The 21,189-nt window shown below is 41.8% G+C and overlaps 1 protein-coding gene across 1 annotated transcript in view; it reads right to left on the reverse strand.

Annotated features, from left to right (window-relative positions):
• FAM83B (family with sequence similarity 83 member B) overlaps positions 1-21,189 on the reverse strand; it is a 160,219-nt gene that overhangs the window by 19,041 nt on the left and 119,989 nt on the right. Inside the window, exon 3 of the mRNA XM_033935581.1 lies at positions 9,078-9,242. Coding sequence (XP_033791472.1) covers positions 9,078-9,242 — 165 coding nt within the window. The remainder of the gene's footprint in view (positions 1-9,077; positions 9,243-21,189) is intronic.

A 21,189-nucleotide genomic window follows, 5' to 3' on the forward strand; every position in this document is an offset into this window, starting at 1 on the left:
TAACAATACATAATGATAACCACAAAATTAAAAAAATATATATATACACAGAGAAAATGTTAATTATCATTTATATTTGGGGGGTTTTCAAAGATGTTAAGGCAGATGACTTTAAAATATGCAATGTCACCTCAGTAACAACTTTAGAAAAATAGACAAATATAGTGCAAAATATAGACCGCAGATATAAATTCTCAAAACTGACACATTTAGATTACTAAATTGAAAATAAAATAATTTTTCCTACATTTGTTGTCTGGTGATTTCATTAGTCTCTGGTTGCACTTCCTTCTGACTGTGCATCCAATATTTTTTTTCTTTCTACCTTTTCTTTCTTTCTGCCTTCTACAGGCTTCCTCTCCTCCAGATTTCATTCCCTTCCCCAACCATCTCTCTCTGTCCCTCCATGAGTCCAACTTTTCTCCCTCTCTCTCTCTCTCACTGTCCTTCCATCATTCCCTCCCTTGCTGCAAATAAAGTGGAGAAAGAGAGAGAGAGAGAGATCCAGGGTGCATCTCTCCCTCTACTGCCACATCCAACATTTCACCTTCTCTCATCCCCTGGAAAATGTGCAGCATTTTTCACCACTGCCCCCATTTCCAACATTTCTCCTTTTGTCACCCCTCTCCAGGACCATGCCACATCTCTCCCTCCATCACTATGTCCAACATTCCTCCCCCTTGCATCCCCTTCAACCTGCCCCTCTGGTCCCTCTCCACCACCATATCCAACATTTCTCCTCATCCTTCTCTTCCCCATGCATCTCTACCTCACTCCTCTCTCTCATTGACCAATTTTCCTCTTTCTTTCTTTCCCCATGTGCCCATCTTTTTCCCCTCTCACTCACACACCCATGCTCAACAATTCTCCCTTTCTATTCCCTCCCTTCTTCCCTCCTGTTCCAATTTAGTGCCCCCTTCCTCCCTCCCTTGTGTCCCATGTTCATGCCTCCTCCCTTCCTTTTGTGTCCCGAGTTTGTGCCCCCCCTTTCTGTCTTCTAGCCTTTGTCCCAAATTCGTGCCCCTCCCATGTCCAAATGTGTTCCTTCCCCCCTCCATTCTCCCTTTGTCCCATGTTGATATCCCCTCTCTCCCTTACTTGCTCACTCCAGGGCTGAACTAATTCCCTTCAGAGCCATCCAGTAGGGCTGCTCCTTCCTACCTTCAGCAGCCAATCAGGCCCTAGGATCCTGTGGGTTGGGGAGGGGAGGGTTGTGTAGGGTAGGGGTGGGCCCGCCTCATTTGGACAGAGGCGGGCCTGCTGGCCAGATGGTGCAAGGACCCATCCGGCCAACATGCAGGTAAGTCCGAGGGGGGTTCTGGAGGGGTTTCATTGGGGGGTCCGGCAGAAGGGGTTGGGCACCCTCCTGCCAGCAATCTTCGGGGGGCCATTGGGGTGGTCCGGGGAAGGGGGTTGGGGTATTTTGTTTGGGGGGTCATTGGGGGGGTCCGGCTGGAGGGGTTGGGTCCCCTCTTGCCTGCGATCTTGGGGGGAGCGGGTTCTTTCGGCAGGAGGGGTTGGGCACCCTCCTGCCATGATCGTCGGGGGGAGGAGGGGAGACTGGCAGCCATAGCCATGGTCGCTATACTAATCGCGGCAGGGAGATCCCTTGCCGCGATTAAGTATAGCGGCCGCCTCTAAACAAACCCTATTCTGTAACCGGCGTCTTCAACATGGACGTCGGTTACAGAATCGGGTTTACTTTGGGCAGATTTTGTTCCGATCCTGTATAGGACGCCCGGGATGGATGTCCTATACAGAATCCGGGCCAACATGTCCAATTTATATAAAAATAGGGCAAATTATCTTCTGCTGGTGTTGCTACACTCATATAACATCTCTCCTCAGGTCACTTCATTGACCCCTTGTCCAATTAAGAATACAGTTCAAACCCCTCTTACTGACTTAAAGTGCACTCATTCTGCATTTTTCCTATGTTGTTTTAATAATTTTCAAAATAAATGCTTTCGCAAATCTCTTACTTGACCTGCCTGTCTGCCTTTAAAAGACTATACACACGGTTCAGCTGGGACTGTCTCTTATGTATTTGTGCTGCATATGTCTTGTAACTCTATAGAAATGATTAGTAGTCATTGTGATAGGATTTCCCTCCAGAGGTAAGTGACCAGCTTTCAAAGGACACCATCTGGACAAGTGGGACATAAAGAAGCAGAGCAGAACAGGAGCTTACGTAGCTTACAGTTTCAAAAACACATTAGCTCTGGCTTTTACATTAATGCACACTATTTATTGTAGATCCCATTTTAAATAATGAGACTTATTGTGGGAGGAATTGACGTTAATGTTATTAGCCTGCTAATGCAGTAGTGCACTTGATTAAATTTAAAGCAACATTTTGCATATGGGCTCTACATAAGTAATGGAACACTGAGATCAGGACACTCCCATTTCCCCCAGTGTTTTACAGAAGGTTCTGCTAAATGTGGAGCCTTTTGTAAAATATGTATAAGAAACTGCAAGAGTATATTTATGTGCCAGCATGTATAGCCAGCAATTTAGAAATTTATAAAAGCAGAAAAAAGCCTCATCATTTGCAGCTTTACACATGCTAGTGCCAGCATTTACATGCGTGTTAACCTGTAACACGTTCTGAGCTTTTGGGGGAGAACGGGATAGAAAATGAAAGAAAGAAATAAAATTCATAGGAGTGGGCTTCACAATATACTGTAAATGTGTGGAATTTTTGAGATAATATATAGAACCACCAAAATAAATCAAAATGATACTGGGGGTAATTTCTTTTTTTTCCTCTTTTTTTCTCTCTATTTATAGACAGGAACAAGCCTCAGAATACTGAGTGTTAGATTTTCACCCATTCAGGGTTCTCTTACTCACATTCAAATCACTGGCTTGAACCCATCCTCCCTACCATCTTTCAAACATTAAATATCATTTTATTTCTTCACTGGATGCCTGGAATGCGCTCCCGAGAGAGGTGGTGGAGAGTAAAACTGTGACTGAGTTCAAAGAAGCGTGGGATGAACACAGAAGATTTAGAATCAGAAAATAATATTAAAGATTGAACTAGGCCAGTTACTGGGCAGACTTGTACGGTCTGTGTCTGTGCATGGCCGTTTGGAGGAGGATGGGCAGGGGAGGACTTCAATGGCTGGGAGGGTGTAGATGGGCTGGAGTAAGTCTTAACAGAGATTTCGGCAGTTGGAACCCAAGCACAGTACCGGGTAAAGCTTTGGATTCTCGCCCAGAAATAGCTAAGAAGAAAAAAAAAAAAAAATTTAAATTGAATCAGGTTGGGCAGACTGGATGGACCATTCGGGTCTTTATCTGCCGTCATCTACTATGTTACTATGTTACTATGTTAAGATTACTGCTTAATACTTTCTCTTTGAAAGAGCCCTGAATAGGTAAAAAAATCTAATACTCAATATTCTGAGGCTTGTTCCTGTCTATAAATAAGAGAGACAAAAAAGAAATTACCCCAGTATCATTTTAGTTTATTTCGGTGGTTCTATATATTATATTCAAGTGATAGGTAACCATCAGGAATTTTTGAGATAAATACTTCCATTAAGTACTTTATAACTGTAATTCTGCATGGAACTGCCATTAAAGAATTTGATCCAGATTCTCGAACTGGCACCATTTTCGGCAGCCGCCTTAAAAGCGGCCGCCAATCGCATGTCAATCATGCATGGGTGCTGGATTCGGAATCGCACTAGCGTGAAAGATAGGTGCCAGACCTATAGGCTAGGGTTTTCCAGGCCTACATTTCCAGCACCATGAATCGTGCCTACTTAGGCGTTATAGGCATTGGCCACGCCTGCTTTGGCGTTCAGCAATTCCGGTGCCAATTTTCTAAGCACCGGTATGCACCTCAAATCTCAGTTAACAATGCCATTTGGATGGTGTTTTTAATGGAGGTATGGGCAGCTACCGGCACCTAGAAAATCGGTGCCGGTTCAAAAATCTGGTCCTCTGTGCTTAGCATCCATCATCCCAACACCTATATTTTGGTATTTCTTTAATCTAGCCCAGGGGTAGGCAATTCCAGTCCTCGAGAGCCGGAGCCAGGTCAGGTTTTCAGGGTATCCACAATGAATATGTATGAGATGGATTTGCATGCACTGCCTCCTTGAGATGCAAATCTATCTCATGCATATTTATTGTGGATATCCTGAAAATCTGACCTGGCTCCAGCTCTCGAGGACCAGAATTGCCTACCCCTGATTTTCCCCATTAGGAGCAAATCTGTAACTGGTTGCCTCCATTTAGGTACCCTGAGGCCATGCAGCAGGAGCCTGTTCTATAATGGAACATAGGCAGTAATCCTGTATACAGAATATAGGATAGTATCAAATAAAGTGATAGGCTCCGGAGTAATCTAAGGAAATACTTTTTTACAAAAGGGTGGTAGATGCATGGAACAGTCTCCCAGAAGAGGTGGTAGAGACAGAGACTGTGTCTGACTTCAAAAGGGCTTGGGATAGGCACGTGGGATCTCTCGGAGAGAGAAAGAGATAATGGTTACTGCGGATGGGCAGACTGGATGGGCCATTTGGCCTTTATCTGCCATCATGTTTCTATGTTTCTAAAGTATGATCTATGACTTGTGATCTACAGAGCTAAACTCCCCAAATAAACACATTGAAAAGTGCACTCAGTAAACACCCAGTGCAGATTTCCATTTCCTCCATTAGCTGACTCACGCGTATTATAATAACATAGTAGATAACAGCAGATAAAAATATGCCCTGTCCACTCTGTCAAATTCATGATCAATTCAAGATTGAACCAACAATCCGACAGCATTACTAACTAACAATAATTTATTGACTAAAATGTCCTTTCCTTCTCCGTTGAGTTATGCAGCGTCAGCACACATATATGATATAAAATTTGTATCCTTGATTCTGATGTCTTTTGAAGGTTGAACATGGCTGTTTGTGGTTTTCTTTTTACCCCCTGAAGAAGCCTAACTGGTGAAACAGAGATCCTTATCAGATGATAGTTGCCTTAGTTTGGACTATAACACTGTATTTCACCGTTGTACAAACTTTCAAGTATATTCAAGCATATTCATCTTAGAAAACAAAAGCCAAATTAAGTGACCTTGGGATCAATTTTTTGAATTTCTGTAGCAAATACAGACTCTATTGAGAGACCTTGTGAACTGACATCTTCTCCTGAAGATAAATGCTATGTTTGGTTCATTTTCTGTGGTATGAGTTTATTTGATTATGAAGAATGTTTGATCCATGATGGACTTGTACAATGATGGAAAGACAGTGTCCAAAATTTTCAGATATGTATGCAGTTTAATTTCTGAGCAAATTAAACACTAAGGCCCGGATTCTGAATAGGACGCCCGGGACAGGTGTCCTATACAGAATTGGGCCTACACCCACTCAAACTAAACCCCCTTCAATAACCGACGTCCATGTTACAGACGCTGGTTATAGAACTGGGTTACTTTACACACGGCTGCTACACTTATTGCGGCAAGCGTTTTTAATCTCCCACGTGATGTGTTTCAGCTTATGGGCTAGTTTCAGCTTATGGGCTAGGAGCATGCTTGCAGTGGAATCCGTGATTTTCTCCTCCAGGAGTATTATCTCCTCATGATGAAGCAATGTGTGTGAAATACGCAGCGTGTAGAGGATGAGGAACTATTTTGCACTTTGGACCCACTGACTTTGTTTTACACTTAGACCTTTCAACCAGGCTCAGCAACGTTGTTTTTTGTTGCCACCGGCAGGACTACCAATACAGAATGTGAAGTCATCACTAACCAGTTATCTGCAATAAGATAAGTTTTGTTCTATTATCTTTTTTTCCAACTGGTTTTTTGCTATAGGGCTATATATGTACTGTACTGTGATAGGTAGGAAGGGCTGGTGCCATGATGGTTTATCTATACTGATGCTGCCTGGCAAGTATAGCACACTGAGTACTTTAAGATTTTATTCTAGTTTAGTCTGTGTGAGATTTTCTTTTGGTTTATTTATAGTTCTTATATTGGAAAACAAGAAAAAACTGCAGACAAACATACAAGATGCAGGCTATGTTTATTGTATCAGTTATTGAATGCGGTTAATGTTACCACGTTTTGATAAACTAAGGGACCCGATGGTCCGTGTTTCGGTTAACACGCCTTCATCAGGGGTCCCAGGTTGACAAGGTATCAAATTAAACCACAAACAAAAATAAACATGAGCCTGTGTGAATCGTAGCTAATCGCTGACCAAAGGTCAGCGAAGCAAAAAAAAAGTTCTTATATTAGAAAATCTAAAATTGAAGTGACAGAAATATTTTTTCTCTTGCTCTTGTATTTTTTCTATTTTAGAATACAAACATAACCTGATCTGGTACCCACTTATAAATCTGCCATAAGCCTATAAATAGGCTACCACAAAATGTGTTTAAGCATTTTGCAGTATTTTGACTGTTAGCACACTCTAATTCTATATATGGTGCTCAAAATTGTATTTGCAGATTTGAGCATGCACCCAATTTGTGCATGCAATTTAATTGCCAAATAAGCCAATTAGCACTGATAATTGGGCATTAGTAATCAATTATCAGTGTTAGTTGGCATTAATTTAAATCTATGTGCACATCTTTAGGTACCAGGATCCACACGTATATTTTACACATGGATCAGAAAAGAGAACATGGCCATGGGAAGGGCATGGACAGATCAGGGGCATTCCTGGAATTTGCACACTGTGTTACAGAATAAGGAAGATTTGCGCCTAATTTAGGCGTGAGAATTTCCACCGAGTATTAATTGGTGTGAATTTTGTGCAAAGATCCAGGTGCTAAATGCCAAGCTCTGAGCTCTGTTTATGGATCTGAGCACCATTTATAGAATTGAGTCCTATGTGTTCATTAACTATTTTCCACAGACTTTCCCGCCACATTTCAAATTTGTGACCAACGAACGTTCCTGCCAAAATTCAAATTCATGATTAACAGTCCTCCCTGTTCTCAATCAGGTCAATGTGCCAACTATATATAAAACAAACTCACAGGCCTCACAGCATACCCTGTAGAAAGCCACAGCATAATGACTGAAACATTGGTTCTACCTACCCAAATATGGCAAGACCCAGAAAACAGCAACAATAATGACACCAGCCGCAGAAGTCTAAGAGAACATTCTTCCATAAAGTTTGTGTGCTAATCTTTAATTTATGTATCTTGCTGTTGTTTTTTTCTGGTGAACTCCAGACATGTCACAAACAACCTTACTTTATTTTCAAATAAAACATCAACTCAACAAATGCATGCTTCGGCCTAATGGCCTGCATCAGGTTTGTGCAAAAGTAAATGGATTGACATCCAATGGCTACTCCAACCTCACAAAGGTAGATCAAAAGAAATGTAATGTAAATATCGCAATAAAAAAAACGCCACCAATAGCGATCTACATACTTTTGCACAAACCGTTAAGACTCCTGATGCACACGTTGAGTCGATGTTTTATTTGAAAATAAAGGAAGGTGGTTTGTGAAATATCTGGAGTTCACCAATCTTTTGTTTGGACTTTTCCACTCCGTGCCCACATCATGTTTGTGGATTTGATTCTCCTGGGTTACTCTGTTGTTGTTTTTTCTTACATAATTACACTGATTTTTGCATCAGTATCCTGTCTCCTGTTTTGTTTATACCAATTAGATGGTAGATGAACTGTCACTAGACCAATTGGTGGGGACCCATGAGTTGCCTATGATGCATTTTAGGTACCCATTGTTATAGAATAGCAAGCAGCCGGTGACGGGTCATAAGCACGCCGGACAAACGGGTGCCGACAAATTGGAGCGGACAATTGAGCGCAAGACAGCAGTGCTACACAAAAACCTTATTTTAAAGAGCTCTGATGGGGGGATGTGGGGGGGAACACCCCTACTTTACTGAATACTGTTCGCGCTATGTTCGTGCTGCCGTGTTGAGGGGGTACTGGGGGGTGTAACCTCCACATTATACAGAAAACTTAACTTTTCCCCTAAAAGATAGGGAAAAAGTTGTTTCCTCTATAATGTGGGTTTATCAGCTACAATCAGTCCATCCTGAGGGTTTAAATGCCCGAATAGAATGGTCCACCTTCTTTTGAGTTTGAGTGTTTTTTGATTGGTGGCTGCATGTGGAGGGGGCGGAACTTTTGGCCTTTTTAAGAGCCGAGGTGAAGAGTCTCTCTGCGCCAGTTTTGATCGATGAAGTGGTGAGGATGTTTGAGAAGTATGGTGGGTCTGGAATATCTGGATGTGAAGCAATGATATGAACACCCCTGACGCAGCCATTTGATGCAAAACGGAGGGTTCCCCGTTGGGTGTAAGGACTGCCTGGCCTGGATTTGGAGGCCATTAGCAGCTAAGTTATTTTTTCTTGCTTTTGCTATGGATGTTATGAGCTGGACTATACTGCCTTTTGTTACATTCACCCACTGACTTTCATCTGTATTAGGTGTTCTGTTTGATACCACCTGGCAGGGTATTTTAGTTGCCTTGTTTTCTTGGACTATTTTTCAGCATTTACACATAAACAGCTTTTGTAGGAGTGGAGTGTTTTTGGCCAGATGAAGCTGAACTGAGGCCTTTTTCTCCACTTCATTTCTTTTTCCTTTTTCCCTTTCTCTTTGGGGAGTGTGAATGTTGTGGGTTGTAAGTAAGGCCTTGTAGTGTTGCTGGGTGTGTGTATCGTTTGTCCGTGTGGGGCTTGTTTTTGAGTGAATAAGGGGTTACAAACCCCCAAAACCACCCCCAACGGCAGTGCAAACAGTATTTAGTAAACTGGGGGTGCTCCCCCCACACACCCCCGTCGGAGCCCTTTAAAATAAGGTTTTGTGCGGCGCGCTGCTGTCTTGCGCTCAATTGTCTGCTCCAATTTGTCGGTGCCCGTTTGTCCGGCGCGCTTATGCCAGATTAGCACCCAAATCATAATTAATACCAATTAAGTACTTCTTAATGCCAATAATTAAATCATTGGAACCCATTAACTAATTATTTGGGGCACAGATCTGGGAACTCTTTATAGAATCTGAAGTAAGAGAAAGAAAGAAATAGCTATTGTAAATGATAATAAACAAAGAACCTTACCCTGAGCCTTTGCAACTGGATTCCTTGTTTTTCCATCATTTTAAAAAAGTGACTGAAGTTATAATCGTCAAGTAATAGGTAGACTGGAACCCCTCTGGTTGATGCCTCCATGAGTTCTTTGAATATATCCACATCAGTAAATATGTCCATAACAATGGCAATGACCTGTTTATAAAAGGAAGAGAAAGAAATGTTGTGAATCTGTATACTAGCGTGTTATATATTGGTAGATACTAATTCTTCTTAAAACAATATTTCATTTGATGATAAATATGTCTGTTTGCACATACATTCACTAATAGACCATGAATGATTTGGGTAATTCCACGTCAACTGGTCCAATTTCAAGGAGGATCCATAGTTGACATCTTCCGCAGATACAAAAGAATGGCCCAAATAAAGGGGCCCCTAACTCTGGACCTGGTTGAGATCATGCCCCCAAAACTTTGGATGTCTTCATGAGAGGTCCCAACGTATCCCTTGAAAACATTTCAGCAATTTCTGAGATGGTCGAGTGGGGAGTTCTGGACTACATGGAATGACCCATTTGTGATTTGTGAGGACCGCATGCTGCAGCGTGAAAGATTTTACTTTGGCATTTTGTCCAAATATTCAGGGAAATTCTAGAACTGAGAGCCAACTGCCTACTTTTAGGTGCCACCTGCACATGACAATATATAGAATATTGGCACTTTTGTACATTTACGAGCATAAGTGGCAGAAAAGTAAATAGTACTATTCTGTAAGGGGACACATAAGTGTCATAGCATGTACATGCAAGGGTGCATTCAAATGGGCAGAGCAGTGCTTACAGAATACTGTAAGTGATGCTCGCTCCATCCATATTTAGGTTCTCACTGTTATGTCAGCTCTATGGCTGGTGTAACTGTGGATGCCAATGCTATGGGCCAATTCTATGAAGGAATCTTGGTACCCAGATGCCATTACAAAGAACTGCCTTTCAGACTGCAGCATCAGGGCATTTAAAAGGAGGTGTTCCATTGTAAATTGCCCTCTGCCATACTGAGTCAGACAATGGTCTATCATGCTACCACTACGTGTCATTTTTAGAGTACTACTAGACATATGCAGTACTGTACACACTTTGGCCCTGATTCTATAATGTCCGCCTAAAGTTAGGCACTGATATCGATGCCTAACTTAATGATCAATAGGCTTAATTGGTGCCAATACTGGTACTCAACACCTCACAGTTGGTTTCAGTTGGTTTTAATTGAAAGGTGCCTAACTTGAAAAACTTGATTCTGTTAATTTGAACTACTGTTTTATTCTTTTAATGTTTTTATAGACTTTGTAAAATGATTGCATTGTATTTTTAATACAATTTTATTGTACACTGCTAAATACATTACATTACATTAATGGCTTCTATTCTGCCCGTACCTTGCAGTTCTGGGTAGATTACAAAAGAAACTAGCTGGACATTTCCAGGAAAATTACAATTTAGGGTTTTGGATTACAAAAAGATGACTGGACAGTTCCAGATAATTTACAGTTTGGGGAGCTGTTTACATGTTTGAGACTTTGAGGAGAAAGAAAATTATGGAGAGGGAGAGACTTTGAGGGGGAATTTGTAAGGAAGGAGGAGAACAGGGGGTAGAATTAAGACATCTGGATAAATATTTTGAATAGCAGGGTTTTAATTTCTTTTCGAAATGATTTGAAGTCGCTCGTTGTTAATAGCAAGTTGGAGATGGTGTGGTCAAGTTTCGCTGCTTGCGTCACAAGTAGATTGTCAAACATCTTCTTGCGCTGAGTGCCTTTGAATGGGGGAAAGGTAAATGGGGTCTGGGTTCTCCTTTGTCTAATAGTGAGGTTTTGATTTAGGTGGTTGTTTAGGTAAGTGGGGGCAGTGCCATTTATTGCTTTGAATAATACAGAAAATCAAATCTTAAAACCAATCTGATTCAATTCAATCGATTCTGTAAAAACTAGGCATCCAGCCCAAAGCGTCTACAATAAAAGTGGGTGTGGTTAGGTACGAATCATGGGTGTGTTTTCGAGTTAGGTGCCTCATGGTGAATTATGTGCCATTAGGCTCTGATATTGTCACCTAACTTTAGACGGAAAAAAAATCCTGGGGATGCCTAAATGTTAGGACACTGAGCACTGCCTAAACACACTTAGGTGATGCTAAGCATGAGTCTGTAAGAACATAAGAATTTGCCGCTGCTGGGTCAGACCAGTGGTCCATCGCGCCCAGCAGTCCGCTCATGCGGCGGCCCCCAGGTCAAAGACCAGTGCCCTAACTGAGACTAGCCCTCGCTGTGTTCGTTCTGGTTCAGCAGGAACGTGTCCAACTTTGTCTCGAATCCCTGGATTATGGGCAAATACATTTTAGAGAATCAGCACTGATACCTTTAGGACAGGGGTGTCCAATGTCGGTCCTCGAGGGCCGCAGTCCAGTCGGGTTTTCAGGATTTCCCCAATGAATATGCATAAGATCTATTTGCATGCACTGCTTTCAATGCATATTCATTGGGGAAATCCTGAAAACCCGACTAGACTGCGGCCCTCGAGGACCGACATTGGACACCCCTGCTTTAGGAGAACTTTATAGAATCAGAGCCTCTATGTCTCTAGTGGGCTCACAATCTAAGGTGGTTTCTTTGTACCTGGGGCAATGAACGGTTAAGAGCCCCTTTTAACAAGTTGTGGTAACTCATAAGGACTAATGCATGCTTGCCACATGATAATTTTGGGTTTTGTTTTTTTTTTAGTGCTGGGGGCAGGTCTGGAGTGGAGAGTGGGCATATTGCTGCTTGCTGATTAGCACTAGTTTAACACGTGAGCCCTTAGGGGCAAATTCTATGAGGCACCTAAGAAGAGAGGCACCTAAATAAACTTAACTAGTATATTGGCTTCAATTATAAGCTTTAACAAGCTCATAATTGAAAAAAAAAAAGAATTGGGCGATAGGTACCTATCACATGGCATGTTTAGGAATGGAGAAGGACTTAGGTACTGCTAGGCATTTTTCTCTAAAAGACTTAGGTGCCTATAATGTAGGTCTTTACAACCCTGGCCTATATTACAGGCGCCTAAGTCTTACATTAGGTTTGATTCTGTAAAGAGGCCCTAAGTGTGATTGACATGCAGTAGGCACCTATATTTTTACAGAATTTCCCCCTTTACTGCCTATATAATGGGTTGGAGATAGGGGATCATGCACTAATGGGAAAATAAGCACGTGGCCATTAGTAAGGAAAATAGGAAAATTGGTCATTTTACACCTGCAACTAAAATGGCCTTAACAAGAGTGAATGACTCGTGTAAGAGTATGCTAAAGCCGCATTTTACTGCAATTTGGCAAAAAGGTCCCTAAGTCACTAAGGAACTATGGTAGGAACTGAGCCCAGTTTCCTAGGATCTCAACTCCTAAAGTTACTCCTCTACTTCATGCCTGGTATATAATTTCTAACAGTGGCCAGCACAGGTCACAAATACCTTCCAGGATCACAAAAAATAAGACAGTTCTGTGCTATTTACCCTGACAAAAGCAATGGTTCTTTCCAGATCTACCTTAAAGAAATTTCTTCATATGTTTTCTAAAGCTAACTAGCTAACTACTCTAACAACATCCTCTGGCAGCAAATTTCAGATTCTAATTATACGCTGAGGCCCATATTCTTTACACGGCACCTTTAGTTAGGCACCGGTAGGCACGCTACTGGCGACTAACTTACTGTAAGTGGTAAAAGCCATTAAAAAAATAAAGTATCTTTAAAAAAATGTAGGTGCCTATCAGTGCCTAGAAAAGCAGCACCTTCATCGTGTCTACAGAAGCGCTTTACGATGCCTAACACCACTGTAGGCATGGCTAATGCCAGAAGTGGCATTAGGCATCGTAATGCATTTCCGTAGACACGATTCATGTGAAAGGCAGACGCCAGAAATGTAGGCCTAACAGTTAAGTTTCCAGTTTAATGAGGGCGGTTACAACCCCCCAAACTCCCCACAACGCCGCAGAGATCTGTATTAAGTAAAGTGGGGGGGGGGGGTTCCCCAACAAAAAACCCTATTGGAGCCCCTAAAAACACTCCTTTTCTTCAGCGCGCGCTTCCGTCTTGCGCTCAGTTGTCGGTGTGCGCCTTTGTCTTCGGCGGTTTTGTCTATGAACCACCTGGCCTACATTTCCAGTGCCTCCTTTCACGAACCCACAATTCTATAAGTGGCACTGTTGCGTGATCATTACACATTCGGCGGCCATTTTATAGGCAGCTGTTGACGATGGTGCCATTTATAGAATCTGGCCCTTAGTGAAAACATATTTTGCCTATTTGTTTAAAATATACTGTTTAGGGCCATTTTACAAAGCCACGGTAGAGATGTTGCCACAGGAAATGCACCGATGCACGTTCCATTCCTATAGCTTTGCAAAAGGAACCCTTAGTAACTTCATGGTGTACCCATTAGTCTTTGTACTGATTGAACAAGTATTTGAAAAGAGGCAGTTTGTTATGTTCAACCTTTGTTAGCTATTTCTGGAACTATCCTAGTGATCTAGGGTGGAAACAGAGTAGATAATTATCAACCAGAGGAGATGTTGTATGCAGGGATCAAAAACGGCTTTCCCCAAGCAGTTAAAACCTAAGAAGCTTTCAATTTAAACCAGTGACATAGATTTTTAAAGAAAATTTCATGGTTTAAAAAATAGAGCTATGGAGTTAGTGTCATCATTTTCTACTAAATTGATGTTGTTGTTTTTATATTTCATCTCATAGCTCACAATCTCAGGATTATTGAAACTTAGGGATGGGCAGCAAGTACTTTTTCTTTTGAAGTCATTTCCCATGTCATTTCCAGAAATGTTTGTTTTATTTGATTTTGTCTAGACATTTTGTAATCATTGGAGTAAAAGTAGTTGAGTCTGTATTCTTTTGAGAGTGTGCGCTATTTGCAAAGAGGGAACATTTTGGGGGTCTGTGTCGGTATAGGCCATTTGGTGGAGGATGGGCTGGGGAGGGCTTCAATGGCTGGGAGGGTGTAGATGGGCTGGAGTAGGTGTTAACGGAGATTTCGGCAGTAGGAACCCAAGCACAGTACCGGGTAGAGCTTTGGATTCTTGCCCAGAAATAGCTAAGAAGAAAAAATTAAAAAGTTTAAATTGAATCAGGTTGGGCAGACTGGATGGACCATTCGGGTCTTTATCTGCCGTCATCTACTATGTTACTATGTTTAAAGATTGCACACTCTTTTCCCCAATAGTGCATGCAAATACGCACAACTCGCACATGCACAGTGGCTTGAATGAGCCCACTATTAGGAAAAGAATATACCATCTTTCCAAACAGTACAAATGAGTGCTTACTTGTCAATTTGTATTTATTTATTTGGTTTTATATTCCGTCCTCTCAGGAGAGCTCAGAACGGATTACAAGTTTACATACATATTAAAGTGTATTTATACAAAGTGATGACAAACATGACATGGCAGGACATTATCTGACAAAGATGGCAAAAACCTAGTTAACAAAGCATGGTAAAATGTAACATGACAAAAAAGCATGATATGATGAGACGTAGCATGATGGGCATAGTATGGCAAACATAGGGGTCCTTTTACTAAGACGCACTGACTGATTTAACGCTAGCATTTAGAGCGTGCTAATCTTTAGAGCGTGCTAAATCGATTAGCGCGCCTTAGTAAAAGGACCCCATACAGTAGTATTATAAGCGTGGCTGACCTAGTATGACACGATAGTATGACACGTAACATGATAGAACCTAGCGCGGTAGGCATGGGATGGCAAACATTGTGTGGTAGACCTACAGTAGAATTTGTAGCTTGATAGATATAGTGTGGCAGATATACAGTAGTATGAAAGATACAATGAATAGAATAGCAGAGTGAGAGAGAAAAGGTGACAGTCTGTCAAAATTTGGCAAAGCATTGTATGACAAAACATGGCATGGTCAGACATAGGGCTCCTTTTACTAAGCTGCGTTAGGGCATTCACGTACGGAATAGCGCACGCTTCAATGCTGCGCGCGCCAGACGCTAATGCCAGGATTGAGCTGGCGTTAGTTCTAGCCGCGTAGAGCGGGGTTAGCGCGCACTAATCTGATGCATGCACTAAAAACGCTAGCGCACCCTAATAAAAGGAGCCCATAGTATATATAGTACAGTGGGATCTTGCACAGTGGAGACTATACATCACAGCATTATACAATGGGCAATATAAAGCACTAAATTTTGCTATTGCAGAGTTGAACAATATTAGAATTTAGAAAGCAATCGAAAACTGATTTTTTTTTTCCCAGCTGGCTCATAAAAATGACATTGAAAATTAATTTGTGGATAAAAATTATGATACAGTTTATACCATGTTACTGAAAATCTTTGTTGCATTTGATCTACATAGTGCTGACATTTTTTATCATTTGTATGTGTTTGTATTGTTTTAGATATTTGCATGTTTATTTTTAATTAATTTTTCATTTGTAATCTGACTATAGCATTAGAAGGCGTTTAATAATAATTAATAATTTCAACTTGGCAGCCCAATGACCCATCTAGTCTGCCCATCCGCAGTAACCATTATCTCTCTCTCTCTCCGAGAGATCCCACGTGCTTATCTCATGCCCTTTTGAATTCAGACACACTCTCTGTCTTCACCACCTCTTCTGGGAGACTGTTCCATGCATCTACCACCCTTTCTGTAAAAAAGTATTTCCTTACCCCATCTTTTACTAAGGTGCACTATGCTTTTTAGTATGCGTTAAATATTAGCGCATGCTAAACATGCACTATATGCTAACGCGTGCATCTTATCCTATGGATGTGTTAGCAGTTAGCGTGCATGTTAATTTAGCGCTAAAACTGTCAAAGAGGCAATAAGTCTATCCACACTCAGTATACATTTTACTATTGCACTAATTTTAAAAAAGGTGATATCTGATTATCATCCAGACTCCTGCACCTCATGACCAACATCTTCAACAACCCCACTCCTAATTAACATCACTACCCACTCCTCACCTCCAAATCCTCCCTGGCATTCTTCCTGGTGGGTTAGTGGCATGCAGGATTGATCCTCAGATATTCCTGCCCTATTGTTGTCCCAAGTTTAAAAAATGGCAGCTTTGGAAGTATTTTTGCAGTATTGCCACTAGGATTCAAGCTGACAAGGGTGCTATTTTTTTATTTGGAAGCCTGACAGATAGTAATGTGAGATTATTGCTAGGGATCAGAGTCATCATTTTGAATCTATGCTGACAACAGGGCAGGATTGATACTGCCTCATCACCAACCTAGTAGATGCTCCTTGGTAAGAGCAGTTTAAATATAGATATTTTTGGTACTATAATACAGATGCAGCTATGTTGTCTATTGCCAAATTCCAGAGTGACTAAGTTACTTCTCCAGGAGGTGGGGGGGGGGGGGGGGCTTTTTGGCCAGTCCTGGCTTTGAACTCCCAAAGGAGGGTGGAATTTGGAACCCCTAATTTTACCCATTGACATCAGTGCTGCAGGTCTCATTATGAATCAAGATAAGGTTGCCTGAAACCCAGAACTGGCCCACAATTTCCCTCTTGGAACGGGTAACTTGGCAGCTCTGAAATTTCAAGTCCTCCAACTCTGCCAGTGGAAAAGCCTAGAAGAAGTGAAAAAGTGAAACATAGGGCTGTTTTTATCAAGCCGTGCTAGCGGGGTTAATGCGCATGACTTTTCATCACGCGTTAACCCCTGAGCTGGCCAAAAACTACTTCCTGCTCAAGAGGAGGTGGTAGCAGCTAGCGCGGCCAGCGGTTTAGAGCGCACTATTACGCATGTTAAACTGCTTGATAAAAGGAGCCCATAATGTTAATAAGTAGAAAATAATGTGACAAGAGAGAATCTAATCTAATCTAAAGCATTTATAGACCGCTTAATCCCCAACAATTTGGTTCAAAGCAGTTCGCAATTAATGTACAACTATTAAAGAAGTGTCATAACTAGGGTTACCAGATGTCCAGACGTCTGGACAGCTTTTCAAAACCCGGCACTTTGTCTGGGTTTTCAAAAGCAGATTGCGTCAGGAGAGGGCATCCGCGCATGCAACGCAGTGATGTCACACGTACGCATGATAATAATAATAATAATAGTTTATATACCGCAGGACCGTGAAGTTCTATGCGATTTACAATGGTTAAAAGATGTTACAAATTGCATCGGCGCATGCGCGGATGCCCTCCCGACCAACGCGAACAGGTTGAGGGGCGAGGCTAAGGGCAAGGCAGGGGTGTGGCGTGGGTGTAATGGAGTGGGGATGGGTGGAACTGGGCTGGCCTGGGGACAGGTCTATGGGTCCGGATTTTATGTAAATAAAATCTGGTAACCTTAGTCATAACTACATATTCACAAACAAATTCAAAAATCATCCCCCCTCCCCCCCCATTTATCAAGTTGTGCTAGAGGTTTTTAGCACGGGCTGGCGAGATAAGTGCTCTGACACATAGGAATTCTATGAGCGTCGGAGCGCCAGCTGGCACATAAAACCTCTAGCATAGCTTGATAAAAGGTCCCTATGTTAGGTATTTTGAGACAAATACTGTATGTTTTCAAGAGTTTATGAAACACAAAGTAAGAAGATATTTGTTTCATGGATAACACAACTTTTCCAAATCTTCACAGCTTGCAAAATAAATGAAGATTCAAGAATTTTCTTGAAATGAGCAGTTTTAAATGAAGGAAAAAATGCAAAAGCTAATAATTTCTTATTCTGAAACTGCATCTGCCAGAAGGCAAAGTTCACAATAGTTCAAAACAGAGGAGCCAAGCCATTAAGAATTTTGGAAGTTAAAACAAGTTCATTTAAAAGCAGTCACAGGCTTACCGGTAAATAGAAAACCATGAAGACCTGTTAGCAGAAGTAAGACATGGTTTTTTGTTTGTTTTTTTGTTTAAATTATTGGTCACCATATTCTGTAGAAACTGGATTTTATTTCTGAAGTATAGCCAACACTCCAGCATAAATGGCATTGCAATAGTCTAATCAAAACAATATTACACATTGTACTAATAAAGCAAACTGTTTACTGTGTAAATATGAGTGAACTTGTTTAAGCTTTAAAAATATTTTTGCACAGATTATTAATCTGAGGTTCTGTCAAGAGTTCAGTATGATTTCCAACATTTTAGCTGGTCTTTCAATTGGCAAGGAACCAAAATGATCCTTTATGGTGGCATCAGAGGGAGAGCCGAGGCCGGCACAAACAGCGGGATAGAGATGCTACTCACGCCAGTGAAGAGTTAAACAGGGGGAGGAGAGGAGGAGAGATGATGGTGCTCCCACCAAGACGGTGCCAGGGATGTTCCACCCCCACCCCCACTCCCTCCCTTACCACACCAATGATTAAGGGAGTACTCTTTATAGAATCACACATAGCACAGCTTTCCAGGCCTATGTTTAGGGGCCAACTTATGCCTGCTAAAACCTGGTGCATAGAAACCACCTGTGTCAGTGCTTTGGGTGCTCTAGCACCACAATATTGAAATACTGAGCAAATACTGTATCAGGAGAAAAGTCATTTCCATCAGGTTTAGCATCACCAACCATTTTGAAAAGTTGGATCCTATCACCTAGCACCCAAGCTGGGTGTGTTGAGGTAGTATTCTACATGTGTAATTTTTGGTATGCCCCTGACAATCCCATGGTCAATGGTGTACCTAGCATATGTGATACCCGGAACATGATTTTTAGCAACAAGCCACACATCGCACAAGAAGAGTGTACCTAGGAAAAGGCAGCATCTTACCTACTGCAGTAGAACATAAATACACCCATTGTAAAACTAAACAAGCCAGGCTAGTACAGATTGATCCTGTACAGTCAGTGCTAACAGAGGACCATGTCTTTCTTACACACAGAAAACACTTTCACCCGGTATGGAATATGTAATCACAAACTAACTTTCCCCCCCCCCCCCCCTTTTACAAAACCGTAGCATGGTTTTAGCACCGGCCATCGTGGTAACTGCTCTGACACTCAGGAGCATCGGAGCTGTTACCGCTGTGGCCGGCGCTAAAAACCATACTATGGCTTTTGTAATGGGTGCGGGGGGGGGAGGGGGTTAAAATAGAAATATGTAGACAAAAGTTAAACTGAACTACCAAGAAGCTGGACTCTGCATACAATGCAACACAACAGAAACAGTGATGCATGTCCCCTAATATTGTTCAAAATATGAAGATAGCAGATGCAAATTTGAAACCCCCCCCCAGAAAAAAAGCAATCATCACTTTACAAATTAACAAATAACTCCCCCCCCCCCCCCTTTTTATGAAGCTTTGTTAGGTTTTTTATTGAAGGCTGTGGCAGTAGAAGCTCTGACGCTCTATGAGCGTCAGAGCTTTTACCGTCCTGGCCGGCAATAAAAAACCCTAACGTGGCTTCATAACCCCCCACCCCCACCCCATTTATGAAGCCGTGTTAGTCTTTTTTATCGCTGGCTGTAGCAGTAAAAGCTTTGGTGATCATAGAATTCCTTTGGGTGTCAGAGCTAATATTGCCTCGTCTTCATAAAAGGGGGCCCAAAGTGAGGGGGGAGGGGGGAATAAAACATAAATGGAAAATGAGATAATACCATTTTATTGGACTAATACATTTTTCAATTTGCTTTCAGAGGCCAAAACTCCTTTTCTTAGGTCGGTAAAGTATACCGCTGTTATGGTATCCTGTCTTGACCTGAGGAAGGGGTTTTTTGTCTCTGAATTAGAAAAAAAAATGTATTACAATTAGTCCAATAAAAGGATCGCCTTATTTACATTTTCTGTTTATAAATATTTATCAATACAGCTACAATATTACTTTATCCTAAAGCAAAAAAAATAAATAGAAATGCTTTTCCACCTTTGTCTTCTCTGGTTTCTGCTTTCCTCATCTTCTCATCACTCTCTTCCTTTCATCCACTGTCTGCCCTCTCTCTGCTCCTTATATATGGTATCTTCTCTTCTTCTATGCCCCTTCCAGAAACTATCTGCCTCTCCCTTCCATCTCTCCTTGCACCACCATTGGTCTGGCATCAATCATCTTCCCTTCCCTCCCCTCCCCCAATGGTCAGGCATCTCTCTTCTCTCCTTCCCTTCCCTCTCTCACACCCCCATGGTCTGGCATTTCACACTCTCCTTTCCTTTATTTAGGACTTGGATGTCTTGCAGGGATAATTAAACCTTATTGAAGACGTCTAGGGCATCATTTTGATGTTTGAAGTTAGATTTGTTTTAAAAGTGCATAAGTGCTAAAAAGGTACCCAAACTGACCAGAAGACTACTGGATGCATGAAGGCATGACCCCCCTCCCACTCCCCCAGTGTTCACGGACCCCCATCTCTCCCCCAAAGATGTGAAACAAACAGTACATACCAGCATCTATGGCAGCTGCAGATATGGGAAATCATAGTAGAGCAGCAAGCAGGTATCTGGAGTAGCCTGGTGGGTGGTGTAGTGAACCATAGAGAGAGAGGGATCTAGGTCCATATCCCACCCTACCCACTACATTTATGTTGGAAAGTGTGACGCTACCAAAACTCAACTAAAACCTACTGTACTGCCATATAGGTGACACTTGCAGCCATAAGGGCTATTGGGGTGGTAGACAGGTTTTGGGGGAGTATTGGAGGGCTCACTATACACTTTAAGGGGATTATGGTGAAATGTGTACTTGGCACCCTTTTTGTGATGTTCACAGTAATGCCCCCTAAGTGCCCTACACCTCTGTTGGCATGTCTGTGTGATCAAGTTATTAAAATGCTAGCCCCTCCCATATCCACATGGACTTGATTTGGACATTTTGGGCTCCTTTTACTAAGTTGCGATAGCAGTTTTAGTGCGCGCTTAATGTGCGCTGAATTGCCTCACGCGCTAGACCTTAAAGCCAGCATTGAGCTGGCATGTGTTCTAGCCACATAGCGCGGGTTTAGCGCATGCTAAAATCCTATGTGCGCTAAAAATGCTATTGTAGCTTAGTAAAAGGAGCCTTTTGTATTTTAGTGTTTTAATTTTTGAAAATGGCCAAAAAAGATAGACATCCTAAGGGCCAGAATGTCTAGATGAGCCATTTTTGGGAAAAATAAATAAATAAAAGGATAGACATCTTGCAGTTTTGAAA

The sequence above is a fragment of the Geotrypetes seraphini genome, chromosome 3 (genome assembly GCF_902459505.1).
Source record: "Geotrypetes seraphini chromosome 3, aGeoSer1.1, whole genome shotgun sequence".
NCBI lineage: Eukaryota > Metazoa > Chordata > Amphibia > Gymnophiona > Dermophiidae > Geotrypetes > Geotrypetes seraphini.